General features: G+C 36.4%; 1 protein-coding gene across 1 annotated transcript; it reads left to right on the top strand.

Annotated features, from left to right (window-relative positions):
• Positions 1–26,742, top strand: LOC125651389 (F-box DNA helicase 1-like). Its single transcript, XM_056166985.1, has 19 exons — positions 1–1,202; positions 2,649–2,785; positions 3,251–3,383; positions 5,267–5,454; positions 6,874–6,987; positions 7,810–7,907; positions 8,000–8,078; positions 8,205–8,294; positions 10,097–10,319; positions 11,902–12,067; positions 13,096–13,232; positions 17,119–17,215; positions 17,407–17,534; positions 17,775–17,850; positions 18,209–18,397; positions 18,813–18,917; positions 19,551–19,666; positions 25,716–25,841; positions 26,011–26,742. Exons 1-19 carry the CDS (start codon positions 99–101, stop codon positions 26,200–26,202), a joined length of 3,498 nt encoding a protein of 1,165 aa, XP_056022960.1. The 5' UTR covers positions 1–98; the 3' UTR covers positions 26,203–26,742.

Below are 26,742 nucleotides of genomic sequence, written 5' to 3'. Positions count from 1 at the left end.
CGGAAGACTTAATTTTTGAATGGCAGCTGAGCTCAGAGCTGGGTTAGTAGGTACGTTTAAAGATAGAAGGATGCTTTCTCTAACATTTCTCAGCTACAATGGGAGATGATAAAACTTGTGAGATTCAAAACTTTGAAGCTAGTGATAAAACTAATGTGCAATTTGTCTCAATAACAGCAGGAAATTTTCCGAAGCGACGAAAGCTTCACTTGGATCGAGTGGATTGTTTTTGTCTTGCCAGGACACTTGAAGGTAGTGCCAGTCTCTCAAATCCCCTTCTGAATGATTTAAGAAGAGGCAAAAATCGACAACAGTTGCTCCCAATATACAGATCCCATAAGAAGATGAATAAATATCCAGCTGCAGGCGCCTCTGGCTTTCAATCAGCTGCTGAATTTCACAGACAAGAAACTTGTCCGGAGCTGCCCACACCCGAGGGTACAACAACACCGAAAAAGAATGCAAAGAAGTTTATACCTTCTCCAAACCAAAGAAGCCTTACTTCATTTTTTAAGAGCAGTAAAGACAAAAGTAATGGAGAGAATTGTGTCACAAAGTCAGCTGATACGCGTTCCAGTCCAGAGAACAAGTCATCAGAAATGCCTTCAACTGCTGCAATTTACATCAGTGACACTGACTCTACAAGTAGATCACCCCAAACCATGAAAGATACTCGCCCCTCAAGTAGCCAAAACAGAACACCATCAAAGATGTTTTCTCCTATTAAATTAATGGGAAATTCATCATCAATTTATGTTGCAGATACAGATTCACCCACCTCTAGTCAAAACTCAGACACTGAACAAAATAGAAAGCATGTTGATAAGGTTAATGTTGTCAAGGCATTGTTTGAAGGACAGAAGAATTTAGCCAAGAAATCTCAGCAAAAGAAGAGGAAGAGAAATAATGAAAAGAAAAGCATTCCCATCTTGTCCAAGATTCCAAAAGTTCAGACATCTTTGCATTTCACTGATACTGTGGAAATGAACTCATCAGATGATGACGTGTTGTGCACTGCTGAAGAGAGACCAGACTCAAAGTATGGTCTACTAGGACACCAGCCTGCTGAAAGAATCAATTACTTTGATAAACTTCCAGATGAATTATTGCAGAAAATATTTTGTCAACTGCCTATACTGGATCTTTGTTTGAACTGTAACAGAGTTTGCGTTCGATGGAATGAAGTTATTTCACAAGAGAAGGTGAAATTTTCTTTTTTTTTCTTTTTCAGTTAATGTAGTCTCTTCAGGGATTTTTTTTACCCCTTGAATCCAGGGGCCAGGGCCTTCAAATTTGAGAAAATTAGCGATATTTGATTGAAATTGGGGAATTTGTTTCATTCAAACATAAAATGAGAAAAACAACTTGCAAGCAAAAAGTTGACCATTTGATATTTCTTTATCAATGTAGCTGGCTTTAGCTTTAATTTCTGGTCTTTGGCAGAGAAAAAACTGTTACAAATGTTTTGGCACTGAGGTTGGATATTCTCATCAAAGCATCCATCATTCGGGAATTTTAGGTATCATTTTGGGAAAAACACCTGCTTTTCAGCATTGGGAATGGGGCTGAAGTTCTCTCCTCTACAGACCCTAAAAAGATCCCTGCTCTTTCCAAAGCTTGATGCAGGAATCTAACTAGTTCATCATATCATTATGGTCTCTACATACAGTACAGGGCTTGAAGCTATCTTTTTATGTCACCAGTCCAGCCGGACTGATGGTGTATAATTTCAACCAGTACGCAGACAAATCTACCAGTCCAACAGTTTTCCAGAAATAATTAAACATATTTCGTTAATGTTATTAAAATGAAATTTAACTCAATATGCCTCTGTCAGACAATATTGTAACACTTCAATGTGGGATTTATATTTATGAATCAGATTCTTTTGATATCTACAGATCGTAGCATGCCAAATGCGTATTTTCTTAAGTATATTTTTCAAAATGATGCTTTAGAAAATTAGCCGTCCCATCAGACTGACTAAAACAAATGTCAGTCAGTCCGCCACACTTTTAACCAGTCACAGACTGATGGGCATATGTTAATTTTTAGCCTTGCAGTACATGCTATTCTTACGGATTTTCTTACCTGTTGTAGCTAAATATGTTTGCAAAGAATTTATGTTTACAAGTTACAGCCAAGTGATTTACAATCCATGTGTTTTTATGAACTCTTTGGATAAAATGAATGATGTTTATAACGAATCAAGGTTGTTCATCCTCAACACTTTTTTGCTATAAATGTGTTTTCAAATTACTTTATAATAAGTTGAATCTCAGTTCTGACACTTGACATCTCAATACATATATGATATCTCAATATACATACGATATCTCAATATATATATGATATTTCATTATCTCAATATATATACGATATCTCAATATATATATACAATATCGTGTAAGGAAAATCTTTGGACACTGTAACAATCTTGTTATGGTTTTGTGAGCACTGGGTAATTTCTCAGTAAATCTGTTTAATTATATATACATGTATTCATTTTAATACGAAGGAAACAATTGTCAATAAAAACCTATGCGGAGAAGTACATGTATGTTTACTTAATGTAATTACTTGACCCTGTTTAACTTTCTCAGACAGCTACAGGAGTGTCAATCATGTTTTGTATTATCTCTGTGTAGTTTATGAAGTGGAAGAAAGCCTACTATAAAATGAAAAAGGATAACAGAAATTCTGAAGTTTCCAAATCTGCTGTGAGGAAGATCATGAGGGAAAATGGAATGATGAATACATCAGAGTATCTTACAGGAGTTATCAGGTAGGGAGAGGATAATGATGAATGACTGGACTTGTCAGGTAGGGAGAGGATAATGATGAATGACAGGACTTGTCAGGTAGGGAGAGGACAATGATGAATGACAGGACTTGTCAGGTAGGGAGAGGACAGTGATGAATGACTGGACTTGTCAGGTAGGGAGAGGACAATGTAATGTAGATTACGATGTAGTATAAATTACAATTACAATGTAATGTAGATTACGATGTAGTATAAATTACAATGTAGTATAAATTACGATGTAGTATAAATTACGATGTAGTATAAATTACGATGTACAATGTACTTGACAAGATAGAGGTACAGTAATTACATAAGTGTAACATTTTAAAAAGTCTCGTTTTCATTAACATGATTTAATTTGAATATTTTATTTAAGGTAAGGAGTTTTAGAGAAGATTTAACAATGAGTTTATATTATTTATCCTGACTAATTTTTCTCCCCAGATATTTCAAGTCCTTTTATTCCTTCCCCGTGTCGGTGTACAAAGACATATTGGAGAAGTTACAGCAGCATAAGAAATATGTATGGGCCAAATCTCTGATGAAGGAAAGACTGCCAGATTTGATCACAGATGAGGTAAAATAAAACAGTGGGGGGGGGGGGGGGGGGGGGGGGGGTGTACACAGTACAGGGGTAGATAGAATATGCATACATGCCAACTTTTAAAAATCCCCATGGGGGATTTTGCGCGCGACGACTTTTTTTCAAAGCTCAAAATTCACGACATTTTAGCATGAAAATAAATATTTGTCTTTTCAAATAAAATATCAATCAAATCATTGTAAATGTATCATATATTAACACAACAGCAAGTGTGTTTGACCATTAACTATATAAAAAAAAAACTTTGAAAGATATACATAGATATTTTATTAAAATCATCTAATCAGCAAAAAATCCTCTCCAACAACAAGTCACATACATATCATCAAATAATACTTAAGGTGCATCCTTATACACCATACAATAAACATTGGCTGGTCTATATATCAAAATTTAAATTAAAGCTCATGCATTTAGGTACGACTACAAAGGCAATCTTGCTTGTCTGTAAACATGGGCTTGCAGAGTCTGGTGGAATAATCTGCATTGCAACCAGAAAAGGAGTGATCTGCCCTGCTATGAAGTTTGCGAACAAAACCTTTGCACCCATGACATCTGAAATAATTACCAGGAAAAAAACACATCAAAATATTCCGTTTTACTTGTAAATTAAGGCTACTTGCTAAATATAAAATTCAGTACAGACTGCGAATTATGCATCACAAAGTCTATTTATTGAATACTACACTATATAGACTATATAATACATCGCTATAGACGGATAGATTTGGATAGTTGGAAAAAATATATATTTGATGTACCTTATTGCAATTTTTGGATGCTGTCAGCGAGAGGCAAAAATCGGGAATGTCCGATTGTTTGGTGGTGACACTATCATCGTTGTCATTCATGTTTGTGCAAAGGATATGTCAATTTGAAATTCGTCTTCCCGATTAATTACTATCAAAACATGCTTCGTACTGTCCAATAAACACCCCGACACAGGAAGACCAACCCGACACCATGCGACACAGGTAAACAGCAATGGCTGACTATTGTCCCGATTTCTGATTGGCCAGTTCAGAAGTGACGCGGGGTTTCAAATCCGGTTGGAAATGGGGGTTTGTTGTCGTAAAATGGGAGATATTTTTAGAAAATCGGGATTTCGGGGTATTTTTGCAATCCCGATCGGGATATCGGGATTTGCCTTTTCAGTTGCTTCAAATCGGGAGAATCCCGCACAAATCGGGAAAGTTGGCATGTATGGAATATGCATTAGATTAAAAAAGAAAAGAAAAAAAAGATAATCCATATTTCTGTCTTACTTTGTATAAAGAAATATAGAGTAATAACATCTTGAGTGTTGGCATTTTTTTTAGGGTTGGACAAAAAGGGTAAACTAAAAAAAATATTTAACTCAGCCACCTTGGACTCCATTATTAAATGTGTCATTTACAGAATATTTCAAGAGAATTCAGAAATACATGTAAGATAATAATCATATGGTGTTTTTAAGCTTACTGACAATGCTTATCAGTTTGAAAGAGAGAGAGAGAGGATTGCATGCTATGGTTTCATAAATTTTCATTGGCTTAATACTTCATGGATCTGTTATAAACTACTGGTTTGTTGGTATATAATATTTTGTGGAATCTTCTCTATCTTTTCATTTACGTAAGATTATAAAATTATTATTTTATTAGATATCGTACATCATAGAGAAGATTCCACAAAATTATATATCAACGAATGCTGATTTCTTGATGATATGATCATACATGTGCAAAAAAAAAAAAAAATGGAAATCATTGACAAATAAATAAAATCGCAATATAAAGATTCTGGTTCATTTTGAATAATCTTGCGTAAGAAGAATGTGAAATTTTAATGATTAAATAATATGATTATCGTTAAAGGTTCCTAATCCTTGGAGTCTAATTGTTACATTGGTGGTGATCTCCGAGACAGTCGCAGACATACAGGAAGTCATAAACTGCATGGCCCGGTCTGCGTGCCTGACAGAGGAAATCCTGGAGATGTTGTATTGCTGTGCATCCATATTGCTGGTGATGAAATTTCTGAAAAGAAATGCTGTTTGGAACGGGTAAGGGTCAAGGGAAGTAACCTATGAAACAGGTAAACAAGGAAGGTAATACTTGTCAAGGCAAATGCGTAAATACACAAAACATGGTCCTGTCTGGCTGAATAAGAGTGGAAACCATTCTCAGAACCCCTATTCAGTTTGGAAGGACTGTGTGTGTTAGGTTCCTGTTTCTTATTTTTACTACCATGTCTATATCTCTCTTACAATGTGCTGTAGTACCTCTGATAACTGAATTTCATCACAATTGTATCAGAATTCAGCTGTTTTCAAAATCATCTATGGATACAAAAGATGTCTGGAAAATTTTATTATACATGTAAATAATAATTCATGAAATACTACATGTAGTAATAAATCTAGAACATGCTGATTTAAAAGCACAGCATCGTCGCAAGTCATGGCTGAAACGTGCACTCCTCTCCCCTTTCACCCGTGGCTCTCTGCGTGACAATTTCCTTGTTTTTTTATAAATATATGACAAGAATGATGTAATCTCTTACCAATAGAAGTAAAACAGTTATAATGGATGTGGCAATGAAAATGTGTGCTTTTTGCTCTGAAATTATAGCAGTGATTTTTTTAGGCCCATTTTGGGTCCGAATTTTGGCCCTTTCCCCTCCTAAAAATTGTCAATTTTCCCCCAATTTAGCTTGCATTTTTCCCAATAATAAAATTATGAAAGGGGAAAACGTATTTGAAAAAAATATACATTCGATGTGAATTATATGCATAAGACTTAACAAAGAGTTATGGGAATGATGATTTGGATAGAATAGTTGAAAATCTTAGAAGGTTAAAGTAAATTAGATGTGTAAAATAAAGATAATATCATGTTGGATATGATTTTATAACTTTTTTATGATAAAATTGATTTTTCCCATTTGACTGAAATGTCGACAATTTTTCCCAATTTGAAAGCCTCAGGACCCTTGTAAAAATGTAGAAAAATCACTGTATAGTAACCAAAAATCCTACAGATTGATGACATCTGAACAGTTTCACGGTTTATTTCTTATATATGTCCACTTGTTCCAAAAATGGGAGGTGTGTGTGTGTTAATTTGTTAATTACCAATGCACAACAGTCGACTGACTCGTTCTCATTAGTCTCCGAATATTTCATAGGAAACATCCTGTAGCATAGAGACTTCCCACCGCCTGTACTTGGTGAAAGAATAACATCATTATTCTTCAGAATAACATCATTATTCTTCATCAAATACGCCAAGAAGTCGGCTTGTTCATGACTGTCAATGTTATACACACGTGTACACTTTGGCTTGCGACAATGAAATTACAGTGGTTTTTAACTTTCAACTAAATGTATATTTGTATATATAAATATATACACTGCAGAAACTAGTGGCATACACTCGGCTTTGTGTGATATTTTTATTATGTGATTTTTCTGGATTGACAGGATGCATTACAGACTGTTCTATGCTCTGTATTTATTTGAGAATTCGTCCATTGCTCATTATGGAGACCTGAAAGCATCAATAAGAGGAGGTCAGCAAAGCATCACTAATTACAGGTCAGTGATAATAGCTATCCACATGTGTGGTTGTCGGATAACCAGAAAAATATACCGTAAAGGGAGGGGGGATACAGTCTCAAACAGGCACCACCTAACACCACAAAAGACACAGAAACATAACCCTTAATCTATAATTACATCTATAGCCACTTAACACTCAAAGTTTTCTGTGGTAGACCCTAGTATAGCGTAACTTTTGAATACTGTGGATTCCTAAATATGCACAAGGAATTTATTATTGCGTATGTTCACGTGGTGCATCACTCACAAGGAATTTATTATTGCGTATGTTCACGTGGTGCATCACTCACAAGGAATTTATTATTGTGTATGTTCATGTGGTGCATCACTCACAAGGAATTTATTATTGCGTATGTTCACGTGGTGCATCACTCACAAGGAATTTATTATTGCGTATGTTCACGTGTTGCATCACTCACAAGGAATTTATTATTGCGTATGTTCACGTGGTGCATCACTCACAAGGAATTTATTATTGCGTATGTTCACGTGGTGCATCACTCATGAAATAAAAATACTCTTTTATTTTTCTATTGTTAAAATAGAAGTTAGAACTCTTTATTAACAGACTACACACAAATCATGTTCACGCCATGTGACATATACAAGTCATTTTGTCGTATGAAGTACCTGCGTAAAATAAGGAATTTACAGTAGTAGTTATGCTAGCATCTGGATTTGTTCCCCTATATTCTGCTACATTTATCTTGAATATTAGTTTTGCTATTGTTTGGATTTGGTTTTTTTTGTATATTGTGATGTTTATTTTGAATAGTATTTGGATTTGTTCCCTTGCAGTCGAGCAGATATGGTTGTGAAATTAACACATGAACAACTCCGAATTGTAAACCATAATATACAGTCTGGAGAAGTAATCAAGATCATCGCTTTTGCAGGTTTGTCTCCTATTTGTTCAAACATTCCTGAGATAATCGAGAAGAATGAGTGCTTTTGTGTTAGATGTGTTAATGTTTATTTCTACGTACAGGCACGGGTAAAACCACGACCCTTATTCGCTACACACAGATGCGCCCCAACATGAAGTTTCTGTTAGTTGTTTACAACAGGTAGGTCTGTGTTGGAGACCAAGTATCGCTGTGTATCGTCCTCATATATCATGTCATGTATTATCTGATGTATCATCTAATGTTTCGTTTACCCCAGCACATTTTCTTTATGTATTTTTTTTTTAGGTCTGTTTGTGACTATGCGAAAACAAAGTTTCCCCGGAATGTTGAATGCCAAACTGGACATTCCTTAGCATTCAAAACAGTCGGTAGAAAGTAAGGATAAAAGTATATAGAATCTATTGAAGCAAAATCTATAGGTCCACACCCTTTTCATCAAAACTTCCCAAGAATTTGGGAAAAGTCCTAAATTCTAACTATATGTAAAAGTGTCATTTGCATAATTCTTTAAAGACCGAGGAAATAAGCACCGCCTTCAATTTTACCTGGTCTGTAAACCCCTGTCAATCAGGAAAAATTTAGCTTCAGATTGGATGCTAGAAATTGATGGACATTTAGCTACTAATCCGTGTGTATACATTGTCTACCTCGTCTCTCGATCGAGTCGTCCGTGAAATCTTTTGATGTTTACCGCGTAGTACATGTATGTCAGCTCAATAGAGAAAGTTTTGATAAGAAAATTATGGCTTTGTATTACATCTATATTCACAAAATATAATGTATTGAGTAGAAAGTCTTACATATAATTACATCAATTATAATAAATTATGATGGGTTGTGTTTAGGAAGAGGTGCGATAGAAAATTATGGATGGTTAGAACATAATTTACATGGACATGACTTTTATGCTCAAGAGACTGTACCGACTCTCGTTTGAAATGTCGTGTTTATATATTATTATCAAAATTTTAATTATGAGTAAATACATCATTAAAATTCCGTTTATATTCAGTTGAAATTTTATCAGTGTCATTTTACGACGAAATATGGCAACAAAAGTAACCGCAACTCTATCAGAAGAGAAATTATCCGCTGTAAGGGCCCTTTTAGCACACAATGGTTGGGATTGGGATGCCGAGGAAGAAGAAGTTATATCTGAGGAAGTACCCTCTTCGCCTGGACCAGCTATTGAGGGAAATACCGGAAGAGCTGAATGTCCCGACTGTTGGTGTAGACCGTTCGCTATGGACGAGTCGCACAGACAACTTTGGTGGCCAGAAAATCCCAGTGTGCCGTCCAGAAAAAATAAATCTAACAGAAAAAACTTATTAAGAAATTCTGGACTATGTTGAGTCATCGTGGGGTGTGGGACGATGATCGTTATATCGCCAGAAAATCCGCCGCAGTACGAAGGGATTCTCGTAGGAATCTGTATGTTTGGCAGACGCACGGATACAAGAGAGACATCATGCCTGACTGTGTTACTCGTAAAGTCCGAGCATGGTATCCAAACCTTGAAAGGCAGCCTTACGTGGGGCATTTGTGGCAGTAAAGAATGGACTAGCTGTAGATAGTTTACTTTATTTCATCATGATTATAATTATGAATTTTCTGCCTAATTTTTCAATGGCTAACGTCCTCAATTACAAAATAAATTTATCGTGCTTTCACATGTTTGATTTATTAAAAAAAATTATCAATATTTTGAATAACATGCACAAGAAAAATAATTGCACTTATGATTTATCCTACGAAAACGTACAGGTAACATTCCGTGTATTCAGGAAGCTATACACAAGCTGCCATTCTTCCCTCGGGGCTTCACACTTGCTTAAAATTAGCTCCGCCCCCAACTAAACTTACCTGAGGTAAACCGACCGTTCGAAAAACTCGGTCTTTAACATACATTGTACATGTATTTCAAGAAATTGTGCCTACTTTACAAAATAGAGTAAATTTTGATTCAAAAATTTGAAATTAATTATGAGGAGGGGGGGGGGGTAAGCTTAGGCCTTTACCAGTTACACATGTATAACTTTTCAAAGTCCTTCCAGATATCAAATTAATATGCATTTTGATATTGTTTGGTGGATTTCAAACAAAAATGCTGTATCTGAAAATAGTATCAAGCAAACATCTGCTACAATAAGAAATCAATTTTATATCATCTATTTCAGATATAATGATGCTAAAAAGCTGCGTGATCTGTCGGTGTTCGCAATCACCCAGATTTTACCATCTCGTAAGGGAGACAACCTGTTTATCCGAGCTAAACTAGTGCTGGACACTCTGAAGATGTTCTTCTCTTCTGCGGACCAAAGCATCACCCTGGAGCACACTCCATCCCAGAGGATGAATGAGAATGGCTTGAAGGTCACCATTGAAGTTGAAAAACGAAATGTTAGTAGATGAAGGAAGGGATGAGGAGATATGAGAGCTTTAGAGTTCTATACGAATTATGACCTCACTTAACTGGGGGGATATTTTCTGATCAAGATTTGTCCTGGTTCTTTTCATCATTGTTTTTGCTGCTGTTCTCATCTTCATTAAGTTTTCATGCTTTCCCAGTGTTTAAAACTCGGTATAGACCATGGGTCTATGCCAAAACAAGATGACATAGACCTCATCGAATTGGCATAGACTGCAACATTGAAAAAAAAAACCACACAAATTTATTTTAAAACATTGTCATTTACTTCTTATGTACTTTGAAAGCATATTTTCTTTCCATTTCCATAACAATGTCCTCCTTTCCTCATAATGTTTATCAGAAGTCGACTTTTGAGATAACTCCATTGCTTTAAACTTAGAAAATCGGCATGGACAATTTGGTCTATCTCAATTACAATTGGCATAGACCGATGTCATTTGACATATACTTGGTCTATGGTTAATTTCGAACACTGCTTTCCACGTTAATCTTCAGAAATTCAAATGAAGGGTCATGTTTCCTCCAAGGGAGACAATTAGGAAATTGTAGATATAAGGTTTGAGCAAGCTTGAAATGTCAGAACGTATGATGTAACAGCTTCTTTATATAGTGCAGATAGAGGTTTCTTCCAATTATGAATTTTGGGGATCATGGGGAAGGTGTTACACAGTTTTACGTACTTAGACTACAATATTTGTCAAGACGGTGTGTAAGTTCTCCTCATGTAGTAAGATTTCAAGTCAAGTTTATTCAAATCATGCAACACCCACATTTCCAGATGGAATTGTTCAATTCAGAGAAAAGTTGTGGTCATTTGTAATTATTTTATTCATGGTATTTTCTGTACTTTCTGCCCCTACCCCAGGATACAGTACTGTCACAAAAAACTACCCCAGGACAAAGTGCAGTCACAAAAAGTGTACTCTACCCCAGTATAGAGTGAAGTCACAAAAAATGTGCAAAAAAGATCTATATTGGATTTCCTCTTTTAAATTTGATAATTTTCTCATTGAAAACAGCTACATAATTTGGCAAATCAATATTCAAACAGCTACATGTGTATATCAGTGCAATAGATTCAGATTGATTTTAGCCATACAGTGGAGGTCTCATGATATCTTATGAGTTTCTTAGAATTTTTACCTCACCTGAGTTTTTGCTGATACATATTTGTCTGTTGTCTTTCCGTGGTACTCTGTCAGTTTATTTTTCTAAAGCTCCTTCTACAGGACCAATAATTATGGTACAATTTCAATCAAACAAGCCACAAAGCGTCCTTGAGTAAAGTAGATTCACATTTCTACAAATGAATATTATCATATGATATTTCTAAAAAGGCAGTGTGAATCAGGTGAGCATTATAGCTCATAAACCTCTAGTTCCAACAGTCTCTATAAAGGCATATTATCATATATCTCAGGCAGTGTGACTCAGGTGAGCATTGTGGCCCATAGACCTCTAGTTCCAACAGCAGCAAAGTACAGTACAACCTGTCGACTCAGAAACCTGTGTAATCTGTTATTTATTTAATCTTTTTCACTGTGTCCACAGGGTTACGTTACGGATGCTTTGTTTCTCTGGGAAAGGATGAAGGACCTTAAGAACCCTAATGTGCCCATGTCTCACGACGGTTATCTCAAGCTGTACCAGTTGTATCGACCCCGACTTCGAAACTACGACTGCATCCTTATAGACGAAGCGCAGGACCTCACTCCAGGTAAAGTGTTCATCACAACCAAAATTTACAGGATGTATGAATTTTAAAATGTCAGTGACGGTTTTTATACGCCCGTCTAAGATGAGAATTATTAAGGGATGATGATTGTGTCCGTCCATCTATCTGTTAGCTTTTTCATGCCTGGCTCATAACTTACATGTAAATACTATGAAATTTAGAATCATCAAACTTTGTCAGCTGATACATCTTGGGAAGAGGTTGGGTCGCACTTTAAAGTTAAATCAGTGTGACCTTTAAATATGGCAAAACCCTTTTTAGACTAATGAAGGTGTGAGTTCTGGAATCAACAAACTTTGTCAGTTGCTGCATCTGTAGAGAAATGTGAATTGCAGATTAAAATCAAGTCACTGAAATTCTTAAAAATGATAAACATGTAAGAAAAGAAATATGTTCTAAGGGAGGTAATCTCTACATATGTAAGAGAGTAATGCAGTAAACATGACTTTGGTCGTCAATGCATATTTAACATAAGATGTAGAAATCAATGTTTTACTGTGGTCACCAATGCATCTTTAACATAAGATGTAGAAATTAAAGTTTAACTTTAGTCGACAATGCGTCTTTAATATAAGATGTAGAAATTAATGTTTAACTTTAGTCGACAATGCGTGTTTAACATAAGATGTAGAAATTAAAGTTTAACTTTAGTCGACAATGCGTGTTTAACATAAGATGTAGAAATCAATGTTTAACTTTAGTCGACAATGCGTCTTTAACATAAGATGTAGAAATCAATGTTTAACTTTAGTCGACAATGCGTCTTTAACATAAGATGTAGAAATCAATGTTTAACTTTAATCGATAATGCGTGTTGAACATAAGATGTAGAAATTAATGTTTAACTTTAGTCGACAATGCGTCTTTAATATAAGATGTAGAAATTAATGTTTAACTTTAGTCGACAATGCGTGTTTAACATAAGATGTAGAAATTAATGTTTAACTTTGTCTTGCGTTAATACTTGAAATCAATATGCCAGTTACTTTTGACAAGACAATATTTTACAGCTTTATCCGACTTCCTTCTGGGTCAAGAACAAGCCAAGATACTGGTAGGAGATCCCCACCAACAAATCTACTCCTTTAGAGGGGCGGTCAATGCTCTACAGCAGATCAGAGCATCGGTCATCTTCTATCTCACACAGGTAAATTATCAGGCATCGGTCATCTTCTATCTCACACAGGTAAATCATCAGGGCATCGATCATCTTCTATCTCACACAGGTAAATTATCAGGCAGCTGTCATCTTCTATCTCACACAGGTAAATTATCAGGTATCGGTCATCTATCTCACACAGGTAAATTATTAGGCATCGGTCATTTTCTATCTCACACAGGTAAATTATCAGGTATCGGTCATTTTCTATCTCACACAGGTAAATTATCAGACATCTGTCATCTTCTATCTCACACAGGTAAATTATCAGGTATTGGTCATCTTTATCTCACACAGGTAAATTATCAGGCAGCCATCATCTTCTATCTCACACAGGTAAATTATCAGGTATCGATCATCTTCTATCTCACACAGGTAAATTATCAGGTATCGGTCATCTTCTATCTCACACAGGTAAATTATCTGGTATCGGTCATCTTCTATCTCACACAGGTAAATTATCTGGTATCGGTCATCTTCTATCTCACACAGGTAAATTATCAGGTATTGGTCATTTTATGTCTCACACAGGTAAATTATCAGGCGTCAGACTTCTAGCTAACAATGGTAATCATCAGGGCACTGGTCATCTTTTATTTGTTTGTTTCTCGGAGTGTTTGCATGGTTATTGGAAATGTTCATATACCAAGATTTTCTTCAATTTTTGAAAAAATAACAGGTTGTTGAACTTAGTAAATTTTGGGAAAATATTTTACACACAGAGCTCTTTGTTTATCTATTTACCTTCTGTCACAGTTAAAAAGCTAAGACCTGTTATCTTAAATCATGTGTTTATTACAGATATTAAACATAGAATATAATGTACATGATGGAAGTATTGATTTATTTTTATATGCCTGTCTGTAGACAAGATGTATTAAGGTACAGTGACGCCTATCCATCATTTTTCAAGCTTTGAGCTTTTTTGTCCTTCACCGCAACGCAGAAGGTGACATAGAAATACCAGTGTCTGTCTGTCTGTCTGTCCCTCCCACCCACTTGACTTTGTGGACACAACTCCTCAGAGACCACTCAACAGATTTTGTTCAAATTTTGTAGGATTGTTCTTCACCATATGTAGTTGACCATATTGCACCGCCATTTTGATTTGATGAATTTTACAGGAGTTATGGGACTTTATTGAATGTGTACATGCTACACTATAGGAACACTTTGTGGACGCAACTCCTCAGAAACCGCTGTACGGATTTTGTTCAAATTTTGCAGGATTGTTAGTCACAATGTGTAGTTGATCATTTTCCCCGCAATTTTGATTCTACAAATTTTACATAAGTAATGGGACTTGTGTGCTTCAACTTTTTTGTGGTGGTGGGGGGCATATGGCTATGCATCAGTCTATGCGAAAGACGTCGGACCTGACCGATGTGCAGAGCCTCAGGTTCGATGCATCATTTTTTACACCAGACCAGTATGTCCGATGTCTCACTGTCCGGTTTTGTGCTTGACTATTTTGACGCGGAGTCATTTAAATGTTTGTTACAAGTAAAAAATATCACATAAATCCAAATATGTAAATGAATGTGATTAAAACCACATGGACCGTCTAAAGTAATATGCAGGAGGGATCCCCGGTATAGTATTACTAGTATATTAAATAAGATTTCCTTGGTTTTGCATTTTCACGTGTTTCACTTTTTTACATTAGGTTTTTCGGTCTGACAAAATTTGGTTCGGTCCGGTGTGTTCATTGATTACACAGGACCGAATGTCCAAAACACTTTCGCATGGACTGCTATGCATAGCAATCTTGTAATATTATATTGCATACAAAAGAAAGTATGTCAGAACATTATGATGGCTGATACTATCTTAAGTAAAATTTTACAACTCATGGCAATTTTGCCATGTTTGCTGATTAAAAACCCACCCTGCATATGCTTGTGATGAGCTTATCATGTACCATAGTTTAAATACTCTTGTTCAACCTCACACAGGTGCCTGCTACACATAGTTGCCAACCTCCAACATGTAAAAAGAGGGTCATGACCCTCTCTGGAAAGCAAATAAATCTGGTCATAATCCGTAACGGCATTCACTACATAATTATTAGGATTATATGTGTTATAAATATTTATATTTCCAAAATATTTACAACAGAAAACTATTGTGTATTTATTGAAGAGAAGTATTGTAAGTTTTGAATTTTTCAAGACTGATGGAAATGGCAGTATTCAAAGTTGGACACAGATTGATTTAATTTACACGATAAGAGAGCATTAAAGGTTTCATTGTTTAGTTCCGATCTGAATTCAGTGTGTATTTTCTTTACAATATTAACATCCAATGGTGGTAAAAATGACAACAGTGATTTCATGACTTGTGCCAATGTATTTTTACATAATTTTGCGTTTTGGCATGTTTTGTCAGATCATTTTTAGCTCCAGACCCAAACGTGCGCATTACACAACGGACAATAAGCTCCATGCTGTCCTCAATGACTTTTTATTCATGAATAATTTAATTCTTATCGTATCCTTGTCTCTGATTGGTCAAATTACAATTGAGGAACGCAGGTTATTTTTGTATAACCTGGTTTAGTCAGCTGGTTTGGTATGGGGACACACCCCCTTGATAACCAGAGCCGGAACTATTTTTTAGTCTCTAAATTTACATCGTAGCACTGTTTTCAGCATTCAGTGGAATAGAAAGTCAACGTGTACAAATTTTTCTTGTTGTCAATATTAGTATCTACTTGTACGCAAATCACTGTTGTAAAACATCTTTCTCTGTATGTATGTTCGAATAATAGATTAAAACAAAGATATTATATTCGAATTAATGATTTGCCAAATAAGCATTACCCTGTTCAATTTGAAATACATTTCTCACTGGGAAAAGGGGGGGGGGTTCCTCCGTGGCCAAGTGGTTAGAGCATCACGCTCAAAATCACACAGCCTCTCACCTCTGTCGGCGCGGGTTCGAATCCCGCTCACACTGGTAAGTGAGAAAGTTTCCCAGTTTACTTTCGGAAGGTCGGTGGTCTCTTCCCAGGTACATTGTATCTGGGTTCTCTCTTCCACCAATAAAAACTGGGCGCCACCATATAACTGAAAAATTGTTGAGTGTGGCGGAAAACATCAATCAATCAATCATTGCTTGATCCGTCTTTCAACAAAGCAAACAAAAATTCATACGTCACATTTTTATCATATGACGTAAGACACATTGACATGTGGATCGCGATTTGTCACTTGCTTACATATTTTCTTGTGTCGGATTTACTATTAGCGACAACGTTGCATACAAGGGTAAGTTTTCATGTAGTAGAAGTTTTTACAGAGTTAAAAGTCACAAATTATTGCATTTTCTGATATTTGAAGATTTATTTTCTCAATCTGTCGGAGATGAGCGACTTCAAAGTTGATCTCTAGCCTATCTCTAAAGGGCAGCGAAATACGCATTGCATGCATAGTTTACACATATTTTCTATCATGACAAACTTCACCTTCGATACAATATTTTGATAAATAGGCAAGGCTCCGTAGAACTAAAATTAAAGATGGCTGCCTTCAAAGATAGACGCTTCATCGTTGTTGCTAAGTGAATCATTGCGTGACACAGTTGACTTGTATTTTTCCAAGTTTATGTACATTTTAATAAACGAACGTTAGGATCTTTGTCTCTTGCATTAAATTATAAGGAATGACTTTAATTCTAGGGCAAGTTATACGAGTATAACCTGGTTTGGGTCAGTTTACGCTTTTTTATAATCTGCTTCATGTATTATAAAACATAAACTGACCCAAACCAGGTTATACTCGTATAACTTGTCCCAGGATTAAAGTAATTCCTTAAATAGTCGTTTTTCAGGAAAAAATGTTTACAATTAAAAATGAAATCATCTTGTTTTTAGTCTTTCCGATTTGGTCCAGAGATTGCTCAGGTGGCAGCCTACTGTATTGAAGAGTTGAAGCAGGAAAAGAAAACTTTGGTGGGAAATGGAATCCCAGGTAAATGAGTCGGAGCTGAGATCCTTAATCTCTTTATGATATGTCTGTGATTAGCAATTAGGATATAGGCAGGTACTAGTGAAGGGTTTATCCTAGATTTAATGTTAGCATATGAATTGTGATATGTTAATTGTATCATTATCGGACTGCGTGGATAGAAGTACACGTATTTTGATGATCTCATCAATCAGGTTCTGTGTATGGAGAAACTAGTGGACAAGTAGCGGTGTTATGTCGCTGCAACTTTACCGTGTTTTCTGAAGCCGTGAAGAAATGTTGCTACGATGGGGAAACTAACATCAGGGTGGCCTTCGTGGGGGTAAGTCAGAGGGTGACCAACCTTTTTACCATGCACAGTGTGTGAAAAAAATACATGTTCGCTTGTCATGGAGTTAAAATTGACTCAGGACAAGTGAATGTCATTATGCACTTCTCCCTGGTAACAAGTAAAAATGTTCTGGAGATGGTTTGTTTGTTTTTGTAAATGGATGACTTGTTTGTTTTTGTAGAGAGATGACTTGTTTGTTTTTGTAGAGAGATGACTTGTTTGTTTTTGCAGGGAACAGATGGTTTTGGATTTCCGATGTTACAAGATCTTTATACCCTTATGTTGTCTCCTGAAGATCGAACCAAACGTAAGAATATAAATATTATATACTCTTGCCGTTTTCAAATGTTTTTCGCTCAATATCAACTATGACATTACATTTTAATTGTAATACTCATTGTGACATCACAGTACTCTTGCGTATGTAGTCTTGTTTTATGTTGCTATGATAAATAAACATGGCTGAAGAAGACCAGTAACATGGTCAAAATATTTCAAGAAAAGTTTTTTTAAAAATATACTACACTGTATATGAAACTTTTGAGAGAAATGATCGTAAATGCATGTTGCAAACTTTGTATGGTTGTAACTGCGTTATCCAGAATGAAATATCTCTTGATGTGTGTTGGAATACTGTTTGATTTGATGATTCGATTTTATTACAGAAAAACGAACAATTGAGAACAAATTAGTGAAGAAGTTTAAAAGTTTTGCAGAGTTTGAACAGTTTGTTTTGAAGACAAATGACGTGGAGCTAATGGGGAAAATCAGAATTGTAAAAACATACCACCATAACCTTCCTGTCACGATACACAAAATCCTGGCCCACACAGTGAAAGATCTCAATACTGCTGGTATGAATCATCTGTGTTTAACATCATAAACTCTCAACCACCACAAAGCCTGAATCCTGACTTCCGTCACCAGAAATTTTGATTTTGCTGCTAGGAGGGTCCTGTTATGGAAATTCATAAACTTTAACCCTGAATGAAATTATTTTAATCAGAGGAGTAAAATATATCTCAGAATTATTATGTCAGTGCAGAAATATTGTCACTACAGTCTGCAAGAATTTTCAAATCTCTTTGATATCATATATTTCATATAAATCTAATGAAGGAAAAGATTATAAATAGATTTGAATAATCAGAATTTTAGGATCACTCTCTTTTGATATGAATTCCTCTTTATCTTTAGTATAACAAGACTTTTATGTTTCTGTTGGTAGATACACATGTGTGGACTTTGTCTACTAATTTTCTTCTCCAGACATGGTCTTCAGCACCGTCCACAAGGCTAAGGGCTTGGAGTTTAATACTGTGAAGCTGACAGACGATTTTAACATAGGGCAGGACATTGTACCGGGTGTTTTTAGTGAGAACTTTTTACATTTTTCTTCACTGAATTTACAAAGTAAAATTTCTATTAAGTACAGTGGTTAATGTTCATTGAATTAGTAAGTAGTATTATGAACAGAGTTCAGAAGTCCATGATACGGAATCACAATGCAGATATAAATCTATATCAGTGCGTTGTTTTGTGTTGCATGATTATTCCCTCCCATGTATTTTTTGCAAAAATGGTGACCCAGATTTGATGCTTTTTGAACTGCATCAAAATTGAACTCTCAGAATGCTCAGTGAGAGGAAAATAATGAAAATTTTATCAGATTAATGAAGTTTGGCTACAACAAACTATTTTTTGCTGGCCTTAGAGGTTTGTTATAATCGTATTTTACTGTACATTAAGCCTACCTTTGTTGCAAGAAATATGCTCCAGATTCTCAAACACTTCTTTCTCGTGAATATTTGTTGTTACAAACGAGTCAGATTGTTTACATATACATGTAGTGTGCACATGTTAACCAACTCATGCTTATTGCTCACCGTAAAAGCTCTTCCCCATCAGGGAAAATGAAGGCAACAATAGCTGTGAGTGATATTTGCTATTGTGAGTGATATTTGCTATTCAGTAAGTTTTCACGGGGTGTTCATTGTCCTTTAACAGGAGCAGTGCCGCCGACAAGTGCAGATGAGTATAACCTTCTGTACGTAGCCGTGACCCGAGCCAAGAGGTCACTCCTGATGACCCCCACTGTGGTCGACCTCATGAAGAGGGCAGGGGTAAGAGCTGATATTAATCAAGCCGTCTTCATGGGGGAAAAATCAGCACGTACAGAAACACTTAACACTAGAGTGTAGGGGAAATCAGCACATACAGAAACACTTGACACTAGAGTGTAGGGGAAATCAGCACATACAGAAACACTTAACACTAGAGTGTAGGGGAAATCAGCACATACAGAAACACTTAACACTAGAGTGTAGGGGAAATCAGCACATACAGAAACACTTAACACTAGAGTGTAGGGGAAATCAGCACATACAGAAACACTTAACACTAGAGTGTAGGGGAAATTAGCACATACAGAAACACTTAACACTAGAGTGTAGGGGAAATTAGCACGTACAGAAACACTTAACACTAGAGTGTAGGGGAAATCAGCACATACAGAAACACTTAACACTAGAGTGTAGGGGAAATCAACACATACAGAAACACTTAACACTAGAGTGTAGGGGAAATCAGCACATACAGAAACACTTAACACTAGAGTGTAGGGGAAATCAGCACATACAGAAACACTTAACACTAGAGTGTAGGGGAAATTAGCACATACAGAAACACTTAACACTAGAGTGTAGGGGAAATTAGCACGTACAGAAACACTTAACACTAGAGTGTAGGGGAAATCAGCACATACAGAAACACTTAACACTAGAGTGTAGGGGAAATCAACACATACAGAAACACTTAACACTAGAGTGTAGGGGAAATCAGCACATACAGAAACACTTAACACTAGAGTGTAGGGGAAATCAGCACATACAGAAACACTTAACACTAGAGTGTAGGGGAAATTAGCACATACAGAAACACTTAACACTAGAGTGTAGGGGAAATTAGCACGTACAGAAACACTTAACACTAGAGTGTAGGGGAAATCAGCACATACAGAAACACTTAACACTAGAGTGTAGGGGAAATCAACACATACAGAAACACTTAACACTAGAGTGTAGGGGAAATCAGCACATACAGAAACACTTAACACTAGAGTGTAGGGGAAATCAGCACATACAGAAACACTTAACACTAGAGTGTAGGGGAAATCAGCACATACAGAAACACTTAACACTAGAGTGTAGGGGAAATTAGCACGTACAGAAACACTTAACACTAGAGTGTAGGGGAAATCAGCACATACAGAAACACTTAACACTAGAGTGTAGGGGAAATCAGCACATACAGAAACACTTAACACTAGAGTGTAGGGGAAATCAGCACATACAGAAACACTTAACACTAGAGTGTAGGGGAAATCAGCACATACAGAAACACTTAACACTAGAGTGTAGGGGAAATCAGCACATACAGAAACACTTAATACTAGCGTGTAGGGGAAATCAGCACGTACAGAAACACTTAAAAATACAGAAACACTTAACACTAGAGTGCAAGGGAAATCAACACATACAGAAACACTTAACACTAGAGTGTAGGGGAAATCAACACATACAGAAACACTTAACACTAGCGTGTAGGGGAAATCAGCACATACAGAAACACTTAACACTAGAGTGTAGGGGAAATCAACACATACAGAAACACTTAACACTAGCGTGTAGGGGAAATCAGCACATACAGAAACACTTAAAAATACAGAAACACTTAACACTAGAGTGTAAGGGAAATCAACACATACAGAAACACTTAACACTAGAGTGTAGGGGAAATCAACACGTACAGAAACACTTAACACTAGAGTGTAGGGGAAATCAGCACATACAGAAACACTTAACACTAGAGTGTAGGGGAAATCAACACATACAGAAACACTTAACACTAGAGTGATGGGGAAATCAACACATACAGAAACACTTAACACTAGAGTGTAGGGGAAATCAGCACATACAGAAACACTTAACACTAGAGTGTAGGGGAAATCAGCACATACAGAAACACTTAACACTAGAGTGTAGGGGAAATCAGCACATACAGAAACACTTAACACTAGAGTGTAGGGGAGATCAGCACGTACAGAAACACTTAACACTAGAGTGTAGGGGAAATCAGCACATACAGAAACACTTAACACTAGAGTGTAGGGGAAATCAACACATACAGAAACACTTAACACTAGAGTGTAGGGGAAATCAGCACATACAGAAACACTTAACACTAGAGTGTAGGGGAAATCAGCACATACAGAAACACTTAACACTAGAGTGTAGGGGAAATTAGCACGTACAGAAACACTTAACACTAGAGTGTAGGGGAAATCAGCACATACAGAAACACTTAACACTAGAGTGTAGGGGAAATCAACACATACAGAAACACTTAACACTAGAGTGTAGGGGAAATCAGCACATACAGAAACACTTAACACTAGAGTGTAGGGGAAATCAGCACATACAGAAACACTTAACACTAGAGTGTAGGGGAAATTAGCACATACAGAAACACTTAACACTAGAGTGTAGGGGAAATTAGCACGTACAGAAACACTTAACACTAGAGTGTAGGGGAAATCAGCACATACAGAAACACTTAACACTAGAGTGTAGGGGAAATCAGCACATACAGAAACACTTAACACTAGAGTGTAGGGGAAATCAGCACATACAGAAACACTTAACACTAGAGTGTAGGGGAAATCAGCACATACAGAAACACTTAACACTAGAGTGTAGGGGAAATCAGCACATACAGAAACACTTAATACTAGCGTGTAGGGGAAATCAGCACGTACAGAAACACTTAAAAATACAGAAACACTTAACACTAGAGTGCAAGGGAAATCAACACATACAGAAACACTTAACACTAGAGTGTAGGGGAAATCAACACATACAGAAACACTTAACACTAGCGTGTAGGGGAAATCAGCACATACAGAAACACTTAACACTAGAGTGTAGGGGAAATCAACACATACAGAAACACTTAACACTAGCGTGTAGGGGAAATCAGCACATACAGAAACACTTAAAAATACAGAAACACTTAACACTAGAGTGTAAGGGAAATCAACACATACAGAAACACTTAACACTAGAGTGTAGGGGAAATCAACACGTACAGAAACACTTAACACTAGAGTGTAGGGGAAATCAGCACATACAGAAACACTTAACACTAGAGTGTAGGGGAAATCAACACATACAGAAACACTTAACACTAGAGTGATGGGGAAATCAACACATACAGAAACACTTAACACTAGAGTGTAGGGGAAATCAGCACATACAGAAACACTTAACACTAGAGTGTAGGGGAAATCAACACGTACAGAAACACTTAGCACTAGAGTGTAGGGGAAATCAACACATACAGAAACACTTAACACTAGAGTGTAGGGGAAATTAGCACATACAGAAACACTTAACACTAGAGTGTAGGGGAAATCAACACATACAGAAACACTTAACACTAGCGTGTAGGGGAAATCAGCACATACAGAAACACTTAACACTAGAGTGATGGGGAAATCAACACATACAGAAACACTTAACACTAGCGTGTAGGGGAAATCAACACATACAGAAACACTTAAAAATACAGAAACACTTAACACTAGAGTGTAGGGGAAATCAACACATACAGAAACACTTAACACTAGAGTGTAGGGGAAATCAACACGTACAGAAACACTTAGCACTAGAGTGTAGGGGAAATCAGCACATACAGAAACACTTAACACTAGAGTGTAGGGGAAATCAACACGTACAGAAACACTTAACACTAGAGTGTAGGGGAAATCAACACGTACAGAAACACTTAACACTAGAGTGATGGGGAAATCAGCACATACAGAAACACTTAACACTAGAGTGTAAGGGAAATCAACACATACAGAAACACTTAACACTAGAGTGTAGGGGAAATCAACACATACAGAAACACTTAACACTAGAGTGTAGGGGAAATCAACACGTACAGAAACACTTAACACTAGAGTGATGGGGAAATCAACACATACAGAAACACTTAACACTAGCGTGTAGGGGAAATCAGCACGTACAGAAACACTTAAAAATACAGAAACACTTAACACTAGAGTGTAAGGGAAATCAACACATACAGAAACACTTAACACTAGAGTGTAGGGGAGATCAGCACATACAGAAACACTTAACACTAGAGTGTAGGGGAGATCAGCACATACAGAAACACTTAACACTAGAGTGTAGTGGAGATCAGCACATACAGAAACACTTAACACTAGCGTGTAGGGGAGATCAGCACATACAGAAACACTTAAAAATACAGAAACACTTAACACTAGAGTGTAAGGGAAATCAACACATACAGAAACACTTAAAAATACAGAAACACTTAACACTAGAGTGTAGGGGAAATCAGCACATACAGAAACACTTAACACTAGAGTGTAGGGGAAATCAGCACATACAGAAACACTTAACACTAGAGTGTAGGGGAAATCAACACGTACAGAAACACTTAACACTAGCGTGTAGGGGAGATCAGCACGTACAGAAACACTTAAAAATACAGAAACACTTAACACTAGAGTGTAGGGGAAATCAGCACATACAGAAACACTTAAAAATACAGAAACACTTAACACTAGAGTGTAAGGGAAATCAACACATACAGAAACACTTAACACTAGAGTGTAGGGGAAATCAACACATACAGAAACACTTAACACTAGAGTGTAGGGGAAATCAGCACATACAGAAACACTTAACACTAGAGTGTAGGGGAAATCAACACATACAGAAACACTTAACACTAGAGTGTAGGGGAAATCAACACATACAGAAACACTTAAAAATACAGAAACACTTAACACTAGAGTGTAGGGGAAATCAGCACATACAGAAACACTTAACACTAGAGTGTAGGGGAAATCAGCACATACAGAAACACTTAACACTAGAGTGTAGGGGAAATCAGCACATACAGAAACACTTAACACTAGAGTGTAGGGGAAATCAACACATACAGAAACACTTAACACTAGAGTGTAGGGGAAATCAACACATACAGAAACACTTAAAAATACAGAAACACTTAACACTAGAGTGTAGGGGAAATCAGCACATACAGAAACACTTAACACTAGAGTGTAGGGGAAATCAGCACATACAGAAACACTTAACACTAGAGTGTAGGGGAAATCAGCACATACAGAAACACTTAACACTAGAGTGTAGGGGAAATCAACACATACAGAAACACTTAACACTAGAGTGTAGGGGAAATCAGCACATACAGAAACACTTAACACTAGAGTGTAGGGGAAATCAACACGTACAGAAACACTTAACACTAGAGTGATGGGGAAATCAGCACATACAGAAACACTTAACACTAGAGTGTAGGGGAAATCAACACATACAGAAACACTTAACACTAGAGTGTAGGTTGTCAACATTAAATGAGTTATACTTTTAATATTTAACATAAAAAATAAAAAATAATTTGTTCAAAAATCGTGAACCAGTCCCTTTAAGTAAAATTACAATTTTATGACTATGATAACAGGTATATGTGTGCTAATTGATAAAAAATTTGTTAATACCACAACATACTTATTTTATTATTTCTATTGTTACTAAGATGTATTATTTGAAGAATCAACTATCAAATATTAGATTGAACCTATAATTCTAGAGGGGTAGAATTACCTTTTAAAAGTTCATATCCAGGCCATAACTATGTAACAAAGCAAATTTGTACACTCATAATTGACAAGCTTGCATGAATTTCTGGGATTTCAATCCAATTTATGGTCGGGACAGATCCAGTTTGTGCTTGCTTTCAGTATTATATGTACTTTCGTGGATGCTATTTACATGAAGATTTCAGTTTCAATTGATTTTAAAGGTTTATTGTGTAAGTTGATTGTCGTCTTCCTTAGCTGATACGCCGTGGATTTTCTCGTGTTTTGTCTTGGTAAAAAAAATTCAGTTTGATCCACCAAGGATGAAAAGAGAAACTCCTGGAGTATCACCCTTATCTAGTGAAGAAGATATCCTTATCTAGTGAAGAAGATAGGGCAGAAAATCTCAATCTTTTTTAATACTTATTGAATCTTGTTATAAATGAAATTTGTAAAAACTATTTCCTTTTGTACAGGAGAGGTACGAATTCCCGATGTTGAGTTCATACTTAGTCGGCTCTGGCGTGTCCATGAAGTGTAAAAAGACGGATGAGGAGTTCACTCCCTTTGCTCTGACTCTGCTGAAAAAGAAAATTGTTACAGTTAGTGCTAGAAATTATTTGATGTCAATATGATATAATACAAAGAATGGAAAAATGTATTTCCTTAGCCTTTTTCCTAAATAATTTCAGTATCTATAGAAAAAAATATTGTGAAATGAAGAACAAAATGGAAGAGGCTATACACTCTTATATACATGTTTTATTGTAGAGTGAGGGAATTGTGTTTGAGGGAGGGGTGTATGGACCAAAAATTCTGGTGGAGAATGGTCACCATTTTAGAGCGTTGCTAGGAGACCCCGATCACAAAGAGACCCAGACGGCGGATGTGGAAGTGGAGGATGAAGGCTTACAGATAGTTTTTGACATTGGGATAATACCACGTGCTGTATTACCCTTATGATGGACAGTGATTAGTCAGTTTTAGAACAGAGACATTCTTGACTGCAGAATGGACTCCAGAATTTTCTGAAGTGCCAGTATCAGCTAAACTGAACAAGAATAACTCTGATGCATGGGTTACCAACAGAGTTGTTAACAGTAATACATTTGTATGTTCGTGGACACTTTGTGGAGGAGACGCGGTGTAGACTGATAATACATTTGTATGTTCGTGGACACTTTGTGGAGGAGATGCGGTGTAGACTGATAATACATCTGTATGTTCGTGGACACTTTGTGGAGGAGACGCGGTGTAGACTGATAATACATTTGTATGTTCGTGAACACTTTGTGGAGGAGACGCGGTGTAGACGAGTAATACTTGGGTTTTTTTTCATTAGAGACCAATCTGGGGACAGTGATGTAGGAAACACGTGCAATAAAATAGTCAGCATGCCATTTTGAGTAGAGATGTGCACATGACAGACACGTGTTGCTTTGTATGATGTGCTGGTGTGATAATCATGAAAAAAAATTTGTTTGAATGAATCTTAAACTTAGA

Source organism: Ostrea edulis, chromosome 5, assembly GCF_947568905.1.
Source record: "Ostrea edulis chromosome 5, xbOstEdul1.1, whole genome shotgun sequence".
In the NCBI taxonomy this organism is placed as follows: Eukaryota; Metazoa; Mollusca; class Bivalvia; order Ostreida; family Ostreidae; genus Ostrea; species Ostrea edulis.
Note: the sequence above shows the minus strand (reverse complement) of the source record. Positions and strands in the feature narration are given on the sequence as shown.